General features: G+C 37.3%; 1 protein-coding gene across 5 annotated transcripts in view; it reads right to left on the reverse strand.

Annotated features, from left to right (window-relative positions):
- The window catches only part of szt2 (SZT2 subunit of KICSTOR complex), a 152215-nt gene that overhangs the window by 47509 nt on the left and 86315 nt on the right, over nucleotides 1-18391 (reverse strand). For all 5 annotated transcript variants that reach the window (XM_037535139.1, XM_037535140.1, XM_037535137.1 and 2 more), the window contains 9 exons: nucleotides 17316-17504; nucleotides 15891-16093; nucleotides 14259-14419; nucleotides 13642-13751; nucleotides 11734-11860; nucleotides 10526-10653; nucleotides 8270-8320; nucleotides 5667-5788; nucleotides 4792-4974 (listed from right to left, as the gene is read on the reverse strand). In XM_037535139.1, coding sequence (XP_037391036.1) covers nucleotides 4792-4974; nucleotides 5667-5788; nucleotides 8270-8320; nucleotides 10526-10653; nucleotides 11734-11860; nucleotides 13642-13751; nucleotides 14259-14419; nucleotides 15891-16093; nucleotides 17316-17504 — 1274 coding nt within the window. The remainder of the gene's footprint in view (nucleotides 1-4791; nucleotides 4975-5666; nucleotides 5789-8269; nucleotides 8321-10525; nucleotides 10654-11733; nucleotides 11861-13641; nucleotides 13752-14258; nucleotides 14420-15890; nucleotides 16094-17315; nucleotides 17505-18391) is intronic.

Here is an 18391-nt window from a genome sequence, read left to right on the forward strand (position 1 = left end):
TGATGACAGACAAGAAAGTTGAAGGAAAAAAGAAAAATCATTAAAGGCAGTGATCCCTAAGAGGACACCCACAAGCGCACACAGGAAAAGACATTTTCTCCAACTGTTGAGAGCACTAGCTGCCAAACTTTGAATATTAGCCCATTACTGTGCTAATAACTATTCATTTACAAGCCAAACAGAAGCATACTGCATGTTCTCCATGTTATAATTGTGCCAAGATTGGTTGTAGTGCTAGGCGATGTATTGTCTATACTAGTTTATCTGCCGCACAATGGTGATTTTTAGTTTTATTGAAGAAAATAAGCATTATAGCCACAACAGAATTCTATTCAATAAAACAGCAATGTTTCTGCTGACACACTGGAGGAAATACACTGCGTAACGTTATTTTTGGTGGAGTTCAACTCCACAATAGATTGTTGATATTAGATTTCTAATATTATTAATAATGCCCTGCATTACTTTCAGGAAATCTTAAAATCTTAAAAGGAGAACTTAAAATCCAGGGGCTATATTCATGAAAGCTTTCCCAAGAAAAAAACAAAATATATGAAACAGTCCACAGAAAGCAGGTTCCATATCAGTTTCAGATGTAAACTAAACAGAAGCCGTTTTGCCTGCTTCTGGTAATTTATACATCAATCTTTTTCACCCACCATTTGTACTGTGTTGAAGAAACGAATTTGAATATGCAAAAAAGAACCCAACTTCACTAAACACGAAAAGTCACATATCAGTACTTGGGTTGGCTGAATAATGACGGCTGCCACGCTGTCTGGGAAGAGGAGGGATTCTCACTATATAATACTCTGTAGGCAGCACACACCCTGGACCCCAACCTCCTAAAATTAAAAAGTCATCCAAAAAGGCTATTTCAAATTCTGAAAGGTGACAACTTTGCATGCATGGAACTACTTAAAAAATTATATTTACACAATTTTCACAATTGCAGGACATGACAATATAATTGCTACTATTTAGTTCACTTTGTGCAGCCCTAACATTAAGCTGCTGTGAACTAATAGCCATTGCTTTAGTTTTGATGTCCACAACACAGAACAAATGGTCTTTCGTCCTGTCTTTAACCACTGCGACAGAAGTTTCAACACAAATCAATGTAACAGGACAACTCACAACAGCATGAAAGCAGCCTGTCAAGGTGTGTGGCTGTTTTTTTCTTTTGGTCCATAAGAACTCATCTGTCTTATAAAGTGTAATGTGGCTGGAAATGAGGAAGAATGTCTCCACCACGCTTTAATCTTCAGAAAGGTGGAAAACAAGCATCATTCTGTATTTATAGTAACGATGCAGTGGATCGACATCATAGAGACAAACTCAGTGGCTAGATCAAACAAGCATGATCATTACCTACACAAGCAGAGAGGATTTAGCACAACTGCTACAAGAAGGCTTTGCAAAAGCCAACAAATCGAGACTCATTTTCCATAAACACCAGACTAGTCGTGTTTGAGTGACATCATAGCAATGTGGTTTCTCAGTGGGCAAGCTGAAAATAGCACTAGAGTAAGTAGCGTCAGAAACAATTCTCAATCCTAATAAACATGAAAAACACACCTGCATTAATACTTTAGTTCTTCTTTAGTACTTTCGTTAGGTTTGCACTGGAACTACTAATGTAGCAAACAAGTACTGGAGCTTATACTCCAGAATTTAGCATCACGTCAAGTTCTCAAAATAATAAATAATCTCAAATAGATTTGCTTGTGTGTTTTTTGGCGCAGTATGAAAAATGTACATTGCACAGCTACAACAGCAGTCTTAGCCATTAGGGCTCTGCTGAAAATATCAATATGGCAATATATCATGGATAAGCTAGAGGTGATGCGAACATCGATACAGTGACGGCTGTATTTATGAATTTACTTTTATACATTAAATGTATGCACAAATTAATGATGAAGTTGAAGTTATTTGAATTTTCTTGTACAGATGTCAGAATATAATGGATAAATAACAAAGGTGGACTGGAAAATTCAAACAAGAAGCTACTGAATGGAAAGCAAACTTGTACAAGCCTTGTGTTTCTGTGGTGGTGCGTTTGTGGCCAATGCAAGTAAAAATCTGATAAATCATCTAAACATGATTTACAGTTGGCAACATATAACCCTGAGGCTGGGTGGCTGATAGGTGGCCAACAAATATGGCTTTTCACCTTTAATGGCATGACCTAGCTAACATCAGCTAACAGCAGTAGCTAGCCTAGTTATAAAGCCTTTACTAAACACAGCAAATCTAAATATGCAAACGTCAGATACCAAACTTGTTTTGGCTGGCTGACTACATAAGATAAAAGCAAAACTGCGTTAACTTGATTTTTTGCCAAGCGATCATTTTAAGGCATGCCAGTATTTTAGAAGCCAGCATCAAATAGAGGAGACTGAGTGATCAGATCTATTATAACACAACATCTATTTTCCTTGTGAACCTGGTGAACAAAAGGGACCCAAAAGGAGCCCTGACAGAAACGGTTTATAAAAAGAAGGGATGACAAGAGGAGTTGAGAGGCCATGGAGCAGGAATCGGAGTAAATGATGAACACAGAAAGGCAGAGAACTAAACTAGGTCATGGCATTTGCTATCAAAGGCCACAGAGCAGTCTATCTGACACTACGCCTCACATTCCACTCGAGCCAGTACAGCAAACACTCCAGCGAACAAAATGCATCAAAACGCACCATCTGACACAACTGAGGTGAAACATCCTCAAGTCTTTGATACAACATATCCAACATCTGTTAAAAGTCAAGATGGGTCTGTATACTATCTTTAGCATCAAATATGCACCAACTTTGTCTCAGGTTATCATAAGCACATTATCTAAATAAACAACCCGATTTCTTGACATTTTTAATCAGCTGAAGACTCATTAACTTTAACCTCTCAACACCGATGCAAAAAGACTTTTAATCTATTATTTCCTTCTCATAACAATATGATTTACTGTAAACATACCTTTTAAAATAATCCTAAGAGAAATCTGGAGGTGAAAATTTGATAACCTCCCCAACCAATCCCCCAGGAACGCCATGCACTCTTCGCTTTTATTATTGAGGCACTGTATAAATATAAAACTTTTTTTCCATTTACTACAGTCACTGTTTAAAAATTCCCTACTTCATTTGCTCAGTCACTTTATGTGTGTATTGATCACTGCACTAACAATAACCCAATGACTCAGAAATAAGTGAGCATATATAAGTTTGTCCTGCATACCATTGTTTAAACGTACTTTAAAGCTTTGTCTTCTATAGTATGCAAACAATACAATTGCATGACCAGGGATGTAAACTGTTTTATTTATTGTCAGCTTTTACCATTTTTCAGTGACTTGGTCCAATGTGTCCTGAACTGCAGTTTTGGCCAAGACTTTTTTCAGTGTCACCTAATGTACACGGAATAGAATATAACATATTCCAATATGCAGCATAAAAACCAGTAAAACCTTAATATAGAGCTAAATGTGGCACCAGGCTTAGGAGTACACACCTCTCTATTCCTCATGCTGGATTATAGTGAGATCAGATCAAAAGTTGTATTTGTGAATGGATTTTACGAAGAAGCATGTGAATGTCACTTGATTGACAAACAAACAAACATACAAACAAACAACAAAAAAAACAAGTAAATGAAAAAATGTGTGCATGAAAAAAGCTTCAAATAATATAAAAATGGCTCCAAAAATAAATCTTGACATTTTGGTAGGCAATCTTCAAAAATGCCTGACATCTGAATCAATACAAAAAGAAAAAAAAGGACAAGGTGACAGACGCTGTTGAAACTATTTCTGTTCAGCTACTTTGCTGGGATGCATAAACAAGTTCAAGGTGTTTTTAGAAAAGACAATAAGACACCTTGATACAGTCACTCTGGCTGTTTGATTTAGGTCAGCTTGTGGCCAGCATGCTCAAGGGGAGAAAGCCCAGCTGTTCAGATGGACATGTTGATGTGTAAGTACAGTGTGCTAGCAACTAGTTACTGGTGTATTTCATTTCTTAGTTGCCAAACCCCAGGAGCAGTGACAGCTGCCTGTCACAGTGATGTCGTGGAACCTGAGGCACTGCCAGGGTTCAATGTGCAGGACACAGTTATACACACAGTAAAACACACAAACACACATGCATACATACACACTTTAAAACACTACTGATGTGTACACATCAGTCGTGACAACCACTGACACATCTACTGTGGATTATGCAGCAATGCAACAGCCAATAAACAAATAAATAAATAATGTACTTCATAAAAATAGATTACAATATATTCTTATTATCTTATTTAAGAATACATTCTTAACATCTTGTATCTAGTGCTTATTTTATAACATTCTCTTTTCATCAAGGTTGCCAATAATCCTGGATCAGACAAAAAATTTCATCACTACTAATGCACAAACTAGCGTTTATTTGCTGAATTTAACAAATGCCAAGTCATCTTTTTTTTTTACTTAGAAAATAAAACAAAACATGAAATCTGACCTGCGGTATGGGAGCTTTTACACATGACTATATATGCAATGTAGATGAAACAATTTAGATGAAAATACAACAAAAATCTTGCAATCCAGTTCCAAAATAATACAATTATGTCCACAGTTCTCCAATTACACTATTAATATACAGTAAAAAGGGGATTCATTTGTGGCTTTCAGCTGCTTTTCCTCTTAACATGGTTAACTGAGCTTAAGGGACAATGTTAAGTTTAGATAAGCATGAAAGCATTTAGCTATGGTAATAGTTTGTGTGGGTGTGCGTGTGCAGCACTGACCTGTTTGAAATCCTCTTGTGCAGGTGTATCTGTGAAGCAGTAATGGTGAAACAGGCCCATTTTCTGACTCAGTAGGCAGTGCACTACATGGGCTCGACCGTTCTGCCACTGCACCAGCCGCACCAGGTCACGATTTAGAGACGCACCCAGATCCACTGACCAGTTGTAGGTGTACAAGGTCAACTACAGCCAACAGAGACAACAAACACCCATCATTTTCACAAAAGTAAGTCAAAGCACAGTCTTCTATATCAGAGTTTGCGTGCTACCAATGCAGCCTAGTGCAGTGGCTCTCAAACATGTCTCCAGGCCTTTCCAGACAGTGAACATCTTTGCTCTATCCCCAGGCATTGTGCGTTATGGTAGACTGCCTCTTCAGGGAAATATTTAGCGGAAAATAAAAAAAAATCTATAACTGTAAACTAAGCTTTAGACTTTAGGATTTTGGCCACTAGTTGGAAAAGTTTTTGACAGTTGGAAAATTAAAAGCTTTAAATTTATCCCTTAAGGATTTAAGCAAGTGGCCACAGGTCCTTTATTTATAGATAATAATTGCAATTTGAAACACTGATTAGAAAAATTGTAATTAGACATTTTCTACAAATTGTTCTTCCCTATGTTAGTGTATGAATCTGTTCACTTGAATCACAAACGTTCCCAATTTCAACATAGCATGTGTCTTCTTTGCTCTCATCTCACTCTGATGCACTCTGATCTCATTAAGAATCATATCATTAGGTGGTTATCCAGGCATATTTGAGCATGGAGAACACAAAACTGCAGTGCAGGGAGAGCTACAGGAGGAGCTACAGGAGAGATACCATCTCTATCAGCATTGCTGAGTCTTAAATATGTCTCATGTTCCTCCTTCTCACCTTTTTATCCACAATATGGATGTGCAGAAACCTCTGGCGCGGGGCCACACCTCTCCAGGACTGACCAGGGCTCAGCCAATCACTGTGTTCCAATGCCTCGAACCTCTGAAGCCCTTTATGAGCTACAGTGTGAAACAGGGAGAGAGAGAGAGAGAGAGAGAGAGAGAGAGAGAGAGAGGGAGAGAAGAAAAGGAAGAAGAGGAAGAAGAGGGAGAAAAAGAAAGGAGAGAGTAGAGAGAGGGGGAGAGGAGAGAGTGAGATGAAGGGAGAGAGAGATAAGACAGAGGTATGTAAAAGTAGGAAAAGAGAGAGAAAGAAAAAGACAGGAAGGAGAAGAGGGAGAGAATGAGAACGAGAACAAGAAAGGAAACAAAAGTTAAAAAAGGGGGAGGGAGGAGGTTATGAAGTATGAAAGAAAGAGCAAAAGATGGAAAAAGTGCATGAGAGAAAAGAATGAGAGATAAAAGAGAAAGTCAGAAAACAACCAAAAGAAAAACAATAAACAGTAGCACCATGCCTGAATTCTTCCAATCATCTTTAGCAGTGAGGCTGATTAAAGGAAGAGCACCCCATGGTGAGGAAGTGATTTGGAGAATATCTGCTGAGATTAAATCATAAATAGGCCTCATTAAGTACACATAAAGAAAACTCTCAGCAGGGCTGCTTAATCCCTCGAGGCAAGTAGCACACAGCTATTTAAAGAGCGTGTTTGCGGAATGAGAGCAGTACTCTCAAGTGCAGTAAAACACACACTACAGACACACTCTCCTCATTTGAGAAGCATTGATCTCCACAGACTGATGCTTCTCAATGACTTCAGTCTTATCACCAAATCACAACTAATATAAGCCAGGACCTGAAGCTTTGTCTTCTTTAAAAACAAAACACCTGTACATCTATAAAATGTACTGGAGTTTCTTTCTGAATTTCAGCATTTGCGTACAATTGATTTGTAGAAGCAACATGTTCTTAAACAACGGGAACACTGGGAAATTTTCTCTCTAAGTGACCTTGATCGTCTCAAATTCTTTGATGAACTTGAACAAGAATTTTGCATCCCTAAACATCACTTTGATTGGTACCTCCAAATTAGTAGACTGATCAATTCAGCTTCACCCCAAGAGGTTTAATATAATAGGGAAACTGCTATAAATGATTATCTTGCTGGTTGTTACAATACACTGAACATGCCAAATTCACTGAATACTGATACCAGTAAAATTGGATGAGAATTGGAATTTAAAAGGTGATTCCAGGTGAGAAACAGAAAAACTTTCTAGGCCTTATCCACCTTAATCTAAGGCTTCATTCAAGCTGAAGTGGCTCATCTGATTTTTGCTTTAATGTGACACAGAATTGGTGTTTTCAGAGCTGTGTGGGCACACAAATTTCAAATCAGATATGTGGTCCTAGTTCAGATATATATCTCATTCGTGGCCATGTGATCTTAATAAGAATTGGAAGATCAGATTTCATGTGTTTTCTTCAGATTCACTATGCATGTACCAACATTCAGAGTTAACGTGGCAGCAAGCATTTAACCAGAAGTCAGTGCCATTAAACACTGCAAAGCACTGCAGCTGACTCTTTTTCATCAGCGTCTTACTCTAATCCATAGGTTAGAGAAATTACATAAACTTGACTCATCAAGTATAGATCAGATCTATACACTGAATGTCAAGAAAGGGCATGTTCTCTCACTGCATGTGGACCTGTAAATCCATAAATATGTTCTGGAGAAAGACGTTTTCCACACAAATAAAGGAATTTTACGTGAACGTCACATGATTTTCACAGGATAAACGGTTTCTGAGACCAACGGTGGCTGTATTATGGATGGTTCAATCTAAGGATGGGTCAAACTGTACGTTTGTGTAGTTCATCCTGATTCACCTGATTCATCTGTCTCATTTGCCAGTCATATGAACGGACATCAGAATGTGTTCATTAAATTCAGTAATTCAATAACACTATTTTCATTGTTGGAATGTTCAGATGTTCAAATGAACCTGAAAATTCTGAAATTTCCAAGGGTGAACACAGTTTCCAATTTATCACCATGTCCAGTAAGATGAACAGAGGCTGACTGTTCCAACCAATGACTGTATGCGTCATATATATCATGTGTATATACAGGCTCTTGAGGAGCACTGTAGCTTATTATTTTACTATTGCTCTAGTGAGCATGCTGTTTGTTGATTTATTCATAGGTCTACAGCAAGCACTGTTCAGCATAGATTATTGAAGGTATTGTTTTAAAACCTATTTAAAAGCTACACTTGAACAAGAGGATTACAATTATGGATTCTACCACAGTAACTCACAGCGTGCAAGCAGCTGGCCTCGTATATTACTCTTAATTAATGCCTTGGGTTTAAATAGATTCTAACAATGTTCATAAATATCTATGGTCTTAATACATTTTTTTCTGTCCATCTGTTGTTCAAAGAATGTTCCATATAGAGTTTCAGCGCAAAAAAACGAACACTAATTACTTGTGGTTACTTGCGTTTGTAACGTAATGCAGGAGTGAGTGTGTGTGAATGTGTGAGTGAGAGATGCCAGGCTGAATCTGCTGGCTCTGCTCAGGAGGCCAAACTTACGTGTGAATTTAAAACAAAGCACAGGGGGGCTTTCCTCATCTGAACGCTCTTCTGTGGGCAAACAGAGATAAGCACGCACACTGCATGGCAACTCTACACACACTGCTAATGTTATACACACAGTCACACACGCTCTGCTTAACAATTCTACACACACTGCTAAAGGGTCATTAATTCACTGAGGTGGCAAATAAATAGTGTCTGTTATTCTGATAATTTGCAAATTATTGTAAAAAAATGAACATAATTTTATTCTGCCTCAAGACTTTTTTTGTCTTTAGTGTTAAATATAATTTTTTCAAAGTAAAAGTTTTATTTTATATCTTTTATATCAGGACTCTGAGAAGTCTTATAAGTTCATTAATGTTGTTCAATATAACAGACTTCACACTTATTACAGTACAGTGCAAATGTCAGAGACTTCAATTAATTTATTCAATTTCCAGTCAAAATGGAGATTAAATCCAAGTTATTTTTCAGTGACAGACAAAAAAAGAAAAATCAGAAACATTTAACATACAACTACACAGAATCCCAACAACTAAACTAATGTAATTTTTTCATAGATTGCCTTTATTACTGGGTTTTCAGTGTTCTTAGAACAATGGGCTCCACAGTGGCCAGCCCATTTTTAAGACAACACCTTTGTTTGATCTGCAAATGTTCTTCTTTGTTGACTATTTTCTTTTTTCATTAACAGCTTCTTGACAGCTACACATCCTTTCAGACATATAGCCTTTAGATGCGCTCTCACAGTGGAAGGATGGCCAGAAACACCTGCAGATTTTTTCCAGACTTGAAGCAAGAGTGGAACTAAATTTTCTTCTCTCTCTCTCAAAGATTAAAGCTTTAAGTACTGTTTATTAGATGGTGGCAGTCGTTTGTGTTCTAGGTCTTGAACCCCTTTTTCTCTATAGCTTTTAATAATGTTTCAAACTCCTTTTTTCCCCCCACTTATTTTTCATTGACTTTCCTAGGCCTGGATCATTATATTATTGGACCACAGATGCTTGGTGGGCCCCTATCATGCAACAGTCATGCAACTAAAGCATACAGAGGGTTTTTTCCCCCATTTGTGCCTTACCTTTGAGGACTTTGTGTGAAAGTAGCTCCCTGATCACTAACAAAGATGAAAGATTAACCAATATAATGGTGTATAGTGGAACAGTTGGCAGTGATTGGCAGACAAAATAAAACAGATGTTCTGGAAAGATGTGGAGAGCTTCAGAATTATGACCGACTAAACAACAATGATGTATTGAGAATTAGCTTGTTTTTTTGCTGTGCTCCAAGTAAAGTTTCCACTGTGAGTCAAAACTGCTGTTAAGATTTTGTTATAATTGCCCGTGGGAGTTGACCACTGGCTTGGGCCTCCTGTCACACACCAATAAAACCTATGACATGATCTGGATCTGGACTTTTGCCTACCTAATTGCAAGTGGATTATCTTACATTTAATTTCCTCAGAAATCTCCTCAGAAATTAAATAAAGGGTGGTCTCTGACTTTTACTGTACATATTAACATTTATATAGCTCATTTGCCACCATAACAGTAGAATGACCCAAACGTTACACACACATAGCCACAAACACACTGCATAGCCATTCTAAACACACTCGTACACCCACACATATACTCATTCAAACACATTTACACACACATAGAACAAACATGTTCACACACTCAGGACAGGAGACACTGGCAAAAAATGAAAACATCTGTTAGCAAGATCAGAAGAAAACAAGCCAAAAAATCTAGCAAAAACAGAAGCAGCAGAGTAAATAGAGACAGAATGAGCAGCATTGAAGGTAGACAAGTTCAGATCTAAACAGAAGCTGTTTAAGACTGAAATAATGAGCTGATTGAGAATAAATATGGGCCTGTGAGTAGTTTGTTAATCCTTTCATCATTTACTGACTGTCTGCTGATGAAAATGAGCTCTTTGTTTGGCGTGATTACTGAAGAAGCACCAGAGAGAGAGGTTAGTGAGGCATGGCAGACTACAGCAAAACCCACTCATCATCACATGCAGCACAGTGGTCTCAATCTCAGAAAAAAAGGATTACAGAGGCCCCTGATAAGGCCTATGCGCTTGGAATCACATTAAAATCACACCCGGAGATAAAAAGTTGCAATTTTCATCATTCTCCACCCGTATCTCCAAAAAACGTTTAATTAAATTACAGAACAAGCAGAAGCCATACTGATTTTGGCCCAGGACGGATAAAGTGATGACCTGGACGGCGAAACGCACCTTGTTCAGCGCTATAGTGCCACTGCTGGAAGTTTCGGCCAATTAGGATGAAGCTCCTGGAGGTGGCCGGCGGCTGGCTGACGTGCTGGACGTGCGTCAGAGGAGTGAAAATGTCTCCCTGAGGACAGCTACGGAGTAAAACAAGGAAAAGGTAAAAGGCCACCTCATTCGCAAACTATGCATCATAGCTAAGGGTGGAAATAGCTATTCATTTACTTATTCATCAAGAACAACAAAAAGTAATAAATATAAAGATAAATGTGGTAGTGTTAGACAACTGGCTAATTTTCAGCTATAGGGCCAGATTCATAAAATCCACTGGCAGATTTATCGTGAAAATAAGAGCAAATAACTTTTTTATGGTTAAGATTATTTTTTATGATCACTGATGTGTTTTTCCACTTGTGCAACACAAGACATGACCTAACTTAGAGGGGATTTTTATTAGTTCCTGTCTAAGACAAGCATTAAAAGACACTGGCAAGCTAATAATTTCCATAGTAATGGAATATCACAACAAGATCTTATTTCATTTTTGCCAAAAACAATGAGGGCATGCTATATTGAATACTGTTATAATAATCGAGTGAAATCTTGAACTGTACCAAAAGCCCTTCAAGCTTCGAGTACAGCTCGACTTGACCCGCCATCCTTCAAGGCGCATGGTGGACAAGCATTGAGACTGTTCTCTGTACTGGCACCCAAGTGGTGGAACAAACTCCCACCGACTGTCCGTACAGCAGTCTCTTGCTGTCTTCAAATGCAAACTGAAGACACATCTCTTTACATAGAACTTAAATGAGCATTGAATTAATTATTGATTATCGTGCTGCAGTTAAATATATTATATTTAATTGTTCAACTCTTTTTGTTTCTAGCAGCATCTGAGCTCAAGACTGGCTTTCTCTCTCTAAGCTATAGGTAACTAGCAAAGATACTTTCTCTAGATAGACAAAGCACTTCTTGTAAGTCGCTCTGGATAAGAGTGTCTGCTAAATGCTGTAAATGTGAATGTAAATGTAATTGATTACAATCAATTACACAGCCAGCTCCAGAATTACTTGTACCCTTCAAGACACTGGGCAGAAGCAATCATGTAGAATATATGTTTAATAAAGTTCCTCATAAATGTTTGGAGAAACTGCTTACCATTTAATAAAGTGATATTTTTTATTTTACTTTTAAATTTGTTTTAGAACATACCATACCTCTCAAAAATCTTCACTGTGGTGTCCGGGGCCAAAGACATGACCAAATGCATGACCTCCATTACAATAGAAGGCAAGAGGAAAAGTGAAGAGATTTCAGCCGTGCAGTGCTGGATGGACGGACAGCCTGAAACACAGGGAGAGACAAAATGATACAAAATGAGGATATGTTGGGAAAGATACCATAGATACTATAGAACAGTTAGAACCTTAGAGAAAGGAATGAGTAGCACTTCACTGCAGGGTACAAGCCATTCAGGGGCATATAGGCACTACAAACATTTACACAGGCTTATATCACCAGCTGACTAGTAGCCTTTATGACAGCTTATGCTTCTAATAAGCTTCAATAAATGTGAATGCTATAAGAGTTTAATGGCAGTTTGGATTATGCTGGTGTCCTGTAGCCTTATGTATGCTGTAAAGTGGTACCAGAGAATTAAGTAGTATCCTAAGCAAGAGTGTGAGTATGTTTACCTATTAACAATAGAGGTTTGTGTAAATATGTGTATAATTACCAAATATATAGTACCATGCTAAAGTCACACTGCACATTACACAATGTCCTAACAGCAAGTGAGTGTTTAAACGTACTGTCGAATTGTGATACAAGGCCAGAATATTTACTGGTGCTGCACGATATGAACATTAAATGTGATGTTTGATGAAGATGTTGGATATAACAATGACTACATGAGAAGCGATCAGCTTAAAAAAGTGTGCCTCTGACTGAAAGGACCGCAAGCAAGGCTTTTTTTGTTTGCTTGATGAACAGAAATCTAACCTCTCCTTTAAGCAAATTTTTTTGAGGAAAAAATTATACAAAATTATAAGCACAGTGCAGGCTAATTCCTCACTGTGTAGTCAGTTACGGTCTGAGTTAGCGCTAGTCCAGGTTGTTACTGCAGAACTGAACATTAGACAAAAAATATGGAAGAAACCCACAAATTATTTCAGATAATGATGACCTTTAATTCTGATTTAGCCTTTAGCATTGCAACCCACTAGCTGGGCTAAAATGCGCTCACTAGTTAATAACTAATTGTATAATAGTAAATGCTAATTGTATATAGTTCATTAATAAAAATAGGGTTTCTTATGCATTTTTTATATATACAATTAATAAAAAGTAACTGCCCTTGAGTCAAGGGATGTTTTATTTGTGATGCAGAACATATATTTTTATCTAAATAAAATATTTATTGATGTAATTGTATAAATGTCAGACCTTACAGGTTAGTTAGGTGAGACAGAGTTAGTATGGGCATCGGTATTCGGAGTTGGCCAATATTTAAGGATCAGGTATCAGGATCATTATCAGAAGAGGAAAAGTGACCATTGTCACCAAGTCACCATTTGACAAAAGAGCTTCTGGCTTAACCACAGCATTTCTGTTGAGGTGGAATATCATGAAACATGAACCCTATAAACAATATATCCATTAACAACAGCATGCTGCTTTGCACTGTGTCAAGCTCTGACACTTGTGGCTAGTGCAGATGGGAGCATCTAGGTCTATTCATTGTTCACCTACACTGCTTGCTGTTAGGACATGGTGTTGAACAGCCAAAACAATGCCTGAAACTATTAACTTGGTCAGTATGTGTGTTTTTGTATAGATCATGTATAGCTTTTTGAATTTATTCAAATGTTAGTTTTTTGTTCATTTACAAGCCACTAGAAATGACTTTAACTGTAGCTGTACATTTTTACACCTAGTTTCATGTTTAAATGGCTGTAGGCTTTGGCTTCATAAAGTTGCAAAGTCATTGGATCTTCTGTCATCTCTGAGTGCAACTTCTGTCAAATACATAGCAAATGTAAAAATCTCTTTTTTAGATATACAGACAGAAGACAATAACTGAGAGATCTTAGACTCACTTTCACATTAGGAAGATAGAAACTCACCCAGTTTGGCCATGAAGATCATCCAGGGCTGGAAGGTGGATTGATAGATTGGGTGGAGAGTGCCAGTATCACCTTCCTCTAACTGAGCCACATGCCGTTTGTAGACTGGCCTAGAGGGAGAGACAAAGAGAGACAGAGACAGTGAAAGAGTGCAGGATCAGGTCACGTATGTTTGGAACATTTAATGTTTGTGTGAGTGTTATGAGTTTGCATGTACTTGTTTACACATGCACAGTGTGTATCTGTGGCTGTACATAAATGTGTTTGTGTGTGTGTGTGTGTGTGTGTGTGTGTGTGTGCGCGCGTGCACTAGATGGATTTGTAACTGTATTTTGTTACACTAACAAACCCTAAACAAAAATGAAGAAATGTTAAAGGTGGCCAGTATGCTGAACAGAGCTGGATATGATTTTGAAAATGGCGAGAAAATGTGTAAAACCACAAGAATAGAATTAACTTGAATAAAATAAACATAACTACAGAATCATTCCAAGCAAAAAGTCTAAAGTCCAAATCAGTTAAAAGTCTGAAATAAGTATTCAACTCTTTGAACCAATTCAAAAGATCTATAAATGTGTGTGTGTGTGTGTGTGTGTGTGTGTGTGTGTGTTGCTGACCTCTGCTCCAGCTCTACTGCTGCTACTCTCTCATGGCTCCACTGCTGTTTTACACTCTCCGTTTTGTGTCTCCTCCGGGCCAGCCGGCTGTCGTCTGCTTTCTCCTGCACGATGTCGTCTGTAGTCTTTGGACTGCCCAGCTCTGATGAATCCGGCTTACTCTAACACATACACATACATACACCAATAACGTCCCAGTCATAAGAAAAAAATGGCAACAGGCAAAAACTGACACCTCATTATTGGCATTAGCATTAACATACACATGACGTAGACACAGACATTAACATAAAAACATACAGACATATACAGTCATATGCTATGCATAAAAAAGCGGGGGGGAGTTTTTTTTTTCTTACAATATGTTAAATTCATTGAACATGTGCATTAAAATGAAGTGTGTTCTCTGTGGAGGACGTGTTTTTTAACCTGGACAATTAACAAAACGTAATTTGACTGGGATGCCTAAACTCTTGCATTTGATAGTTTTTAAGCAGATACTTCTGAGGAGATAATCTACTTGTATAATGAAGGGGAATGTCACTGAAAAATAAGTGGAAAAAAAAAAAAAGAGTTTAAAAAAAGCATTAAAAGATTTAGAAAAAATACAAGACCTGGCAGTCCAATAGAACTATTACTATCAGATAAACTTTCATCCTTGAGAGCGAGAGAAGAAAATCAAGCTCCACTTTTGCTACATCCTGCTACTGCAGAGGACAACACAATGCGATGGGTCTGAAATGATGTGTAGCTGTCAGGAAAGCTGTTACTGAGCAAAGGAAATAGACAAAAAATTGCAAATCAAACAAAGTTCTCCAATCAATGAACTGACCAACCTAGAGTGCAGACCTCAACATCTCAACGTTTTTGGGTTTACTACGATTGTGAGAAGCAGAAAATGCAACCAAATTCTAAGACTGAACTTTGGAGGTGTAGAACAATATAAAAAAAAATGTTGTAAAAAGCTGTAATAAAGAGAAAGAGTGGATAAAAATACTAAAAAATGACATTTAGTTATTGAGGATTCTGTGTAATTTCCCTTCTAAACATGTTTTCTGTTTTTTTCATAATGCAAAAAAAAACCTTAATGACATACTTAATTGCCATTTCGTGTGGAAAATAAATCAACTAATCAAATTAATGAAGAGTAGTCTGTGACTTTACCACATAGTGATATGTATTTTTAATGAAGTCTTTTTAAAGGCCCCCTAGTTTACCTTTTTACAGTAAAGCATTTTCGAATCCTGAAAGCCTGTGATTTGTTTAAACCAATTTTCACTACTTGGCCTTCTAATTACTATCACAGTCGATCCTAATAACAGTCCTAGTGCACACCTATATCCAAACATATACATACAAATACTCCCACACACCACTAAATGACCCAATTATCAGAGAAAATTGGCGGAAAACAAATGTGTCTCGTTATTAGTTTTGCATTAGTGTCTATTCAGGTCCAGAGCAGCAGGGCCAGGCTGGCCATCAGCTGTGTTTTGTAAAGCGAAGGACAGCCATGCTGACTGCTTTAACTAATGACCATCATTTGCTGCAAATCAAGACACTGTGTGCGTGTGTGTGTGTGTGTGTGTGTGTGTGTGTGTGTGTGTGTGTGTGTGTGTAAAACAGACACACCAGGATTTCCCAGAAGCTGCGGCGAACGGTTTTGCCCGTGGGTGTGGTGGACTCCGGTGTGTTTGACCCAGTGGCAGGGGTGGAGATGGGGGCTGGAATAAGTGTTATGGGGGAGGGGCCCGTTTTAACACTGTGAGCGCTGACTGGTCTTCGAAGGCTTTCCTTTACCTCTTTCACTTCTGGCTGTGGAAGACTCAGTGCAACTACAGCAACGAGAAAATATGTTTACATTTTAAAAATTTTCGCATTAACTTCACAGATAAAGGGTGATTTTATTTGTGCAATTTATCTGAACGACAATATATGAATACGGATATGAATTGATTGTTGCAGACAACAACCAAGGTTTTTGTTCACAAACGTTTAAAGGATCAAAATCTTCAAAAACCACTTTAATGGGGCTGACTGGACTACAAACACTCAAGTTATGTGTAGAAACACTCAGCTTTAAGAAGCAAGAACATTTTAACAGATATTCTGCATATTTTTCCAAAGCACAAAAAAAAAAAAAAAAATCACATTGTGTCCAGTATGTGCTATTTTTTCTTTTACCAATTTTTCTTGCATTTTCGTACAGTTTACTTATGTCACATTCAGTGTAATACCTTAATGTTTAATTATTACAAGTCCATAAAGCATTTGTGTTTGCAATAGAGACAATATATTACTGTTACTGTGACAAATTATGCCATGGTACACTTTTGCCAGCACATCCTTGACTTGAGATGATGACAGAACACTGAATAACTGCATGGGTCATAAAAACTTATTTTTAAGGCTTATGTGAATGTAAATGAATTCAGTTTTCTTAAGTAGTTATTGTTAGCAAATGTTGAATTTAACAACCAAATTTTTACAGCCTTAAAAAAGTGACAGAGCTGTTCTGTTAATATCTTAACGATCTTATAATAAATAATCTTAATAAACATTGTGCATCATGAAAAAGTATCATGACTTTTTTTGTAACACTTAAGACTTACTTTGTTAGTGGGACAGTACAGATATTTAATTATAATCTGAATTTGATGAAAAGTTGTGGTTGAATATACAGTCCAGTTTAACAGATATAAAAATCATTATTTACATATTTTTGTCATAATTTCTACATTTAAAAAGTTATACTGAAAAGGGTTGCATGAATTCAACCTGTCAAAGTAAACTGTACACTGAACATAAATGTAATTTATTGTATAATAAACTGTTATTCATTAAAGAATAAAGCCTGTAAATAACAATGTAATGTACACTGACAATAAAAACTGTAGACTTATGAGAAATAAAAACACACAGTAAAGTAAAAAATAGAAGTTCAGAAACTACTATGCACTATTTAGAAACTACTATAGACCTAATTTGTGAGTTTTGTAGCTATAAGAGTGAAGCAGGACTATGATACAAGCTGAAAAAAAAAAAGTGTTCTCTAACCGTTAGCCTCGTCTCTCGGGGCAGTTCCGGGCAGACAGAAGGTCTCTAAACACAGTGGGTTTGGCAGAACTTTCATCTCCATTAAGACGTCACAGAGTGCATGCCGCAACGCCCCTCGCAGTTTGTCCATCAGCTGCAGGGGGCTAATGTTCCCCTGCTCCCAAATATCAAACCTCACAGATACTGTACCTGTAAACACAAACACATTTATAGGTGTTTCTCTTGCGTATTGGTACTGTATTTCAGTCTCATTTTGTGGAGGAAAATAAATGTCTGATTCTAGGCGGCAACAGGTCTAGATGAAGAAAAATGCCTTTTTGATAAAGTAATGTAGTTCTGTAGAGTTAAGGAACTAAGTATGGACCACATAGCACCCTTAAGGCTACTGGACACCTGATATGTTGGAACTGTTTGTTTGTGTTTTCTGCAGATCACAATTAATCAATCATTCACAATCGAACATATTTTCTTGCTATTTACAAATAATGTAATTGTATTCAACTCTATATTAACTGCTCTACTGTGTTAGCATCAAGTTAACTGAGGTTTTCACTTCATGGATTTTGTACTCCTTACAGCAGTTCTGCATATAAGGACAACTGGTATGACACCTGTAACTTATACTTTCTAAAGATTTCAAGATAAATCCTTACTTTCAATGAACCTGATTCACCAACCGCTCTTAAGAATTGTTTTTGTTAAAACCCACTTACGCAAAAGATTCTGGCATTCACCTGAGCTATCGGACGAGCTGATCAGCTAAGGGCGTAGTTAAACTAAACCACATTACTACACAGGGTATGTTTAGGTTTCGGACATTTTACTTCATATACACACATTATTAAGTATAAATTACTTGTATTCCTACATTTAGGTTGCACGCTTAGTACAAAATAAATGAAATAAATGAATCAGAAAGCCTAGATTAGATTGTATTAGTCATCAAATAAAACATGTACATGGATATTAATTATTATTAATTCATTTTTGCAGGACAGCCCAATACACCTCAGCATTTTGTACGTTTTGGGAAAACATCGACATTGTGACTAGCTTTAATTTTGCGCAAAAAGAGT

Source organism: Pygocentrus nattereri, chromosome 26 (assembly GCF_015220715.1).
Source record: "Pygocentrus nattereri isolate fPygNat1 chromosome 26, fPygNat1.pri, whole genome shotgun sequence".
NCBI lineage: Eukaryota > Metazoa > Chordata > Actinopteri > Characiformes > Serrasalmidae > Pygocentrus > Pygocentrus nattereri.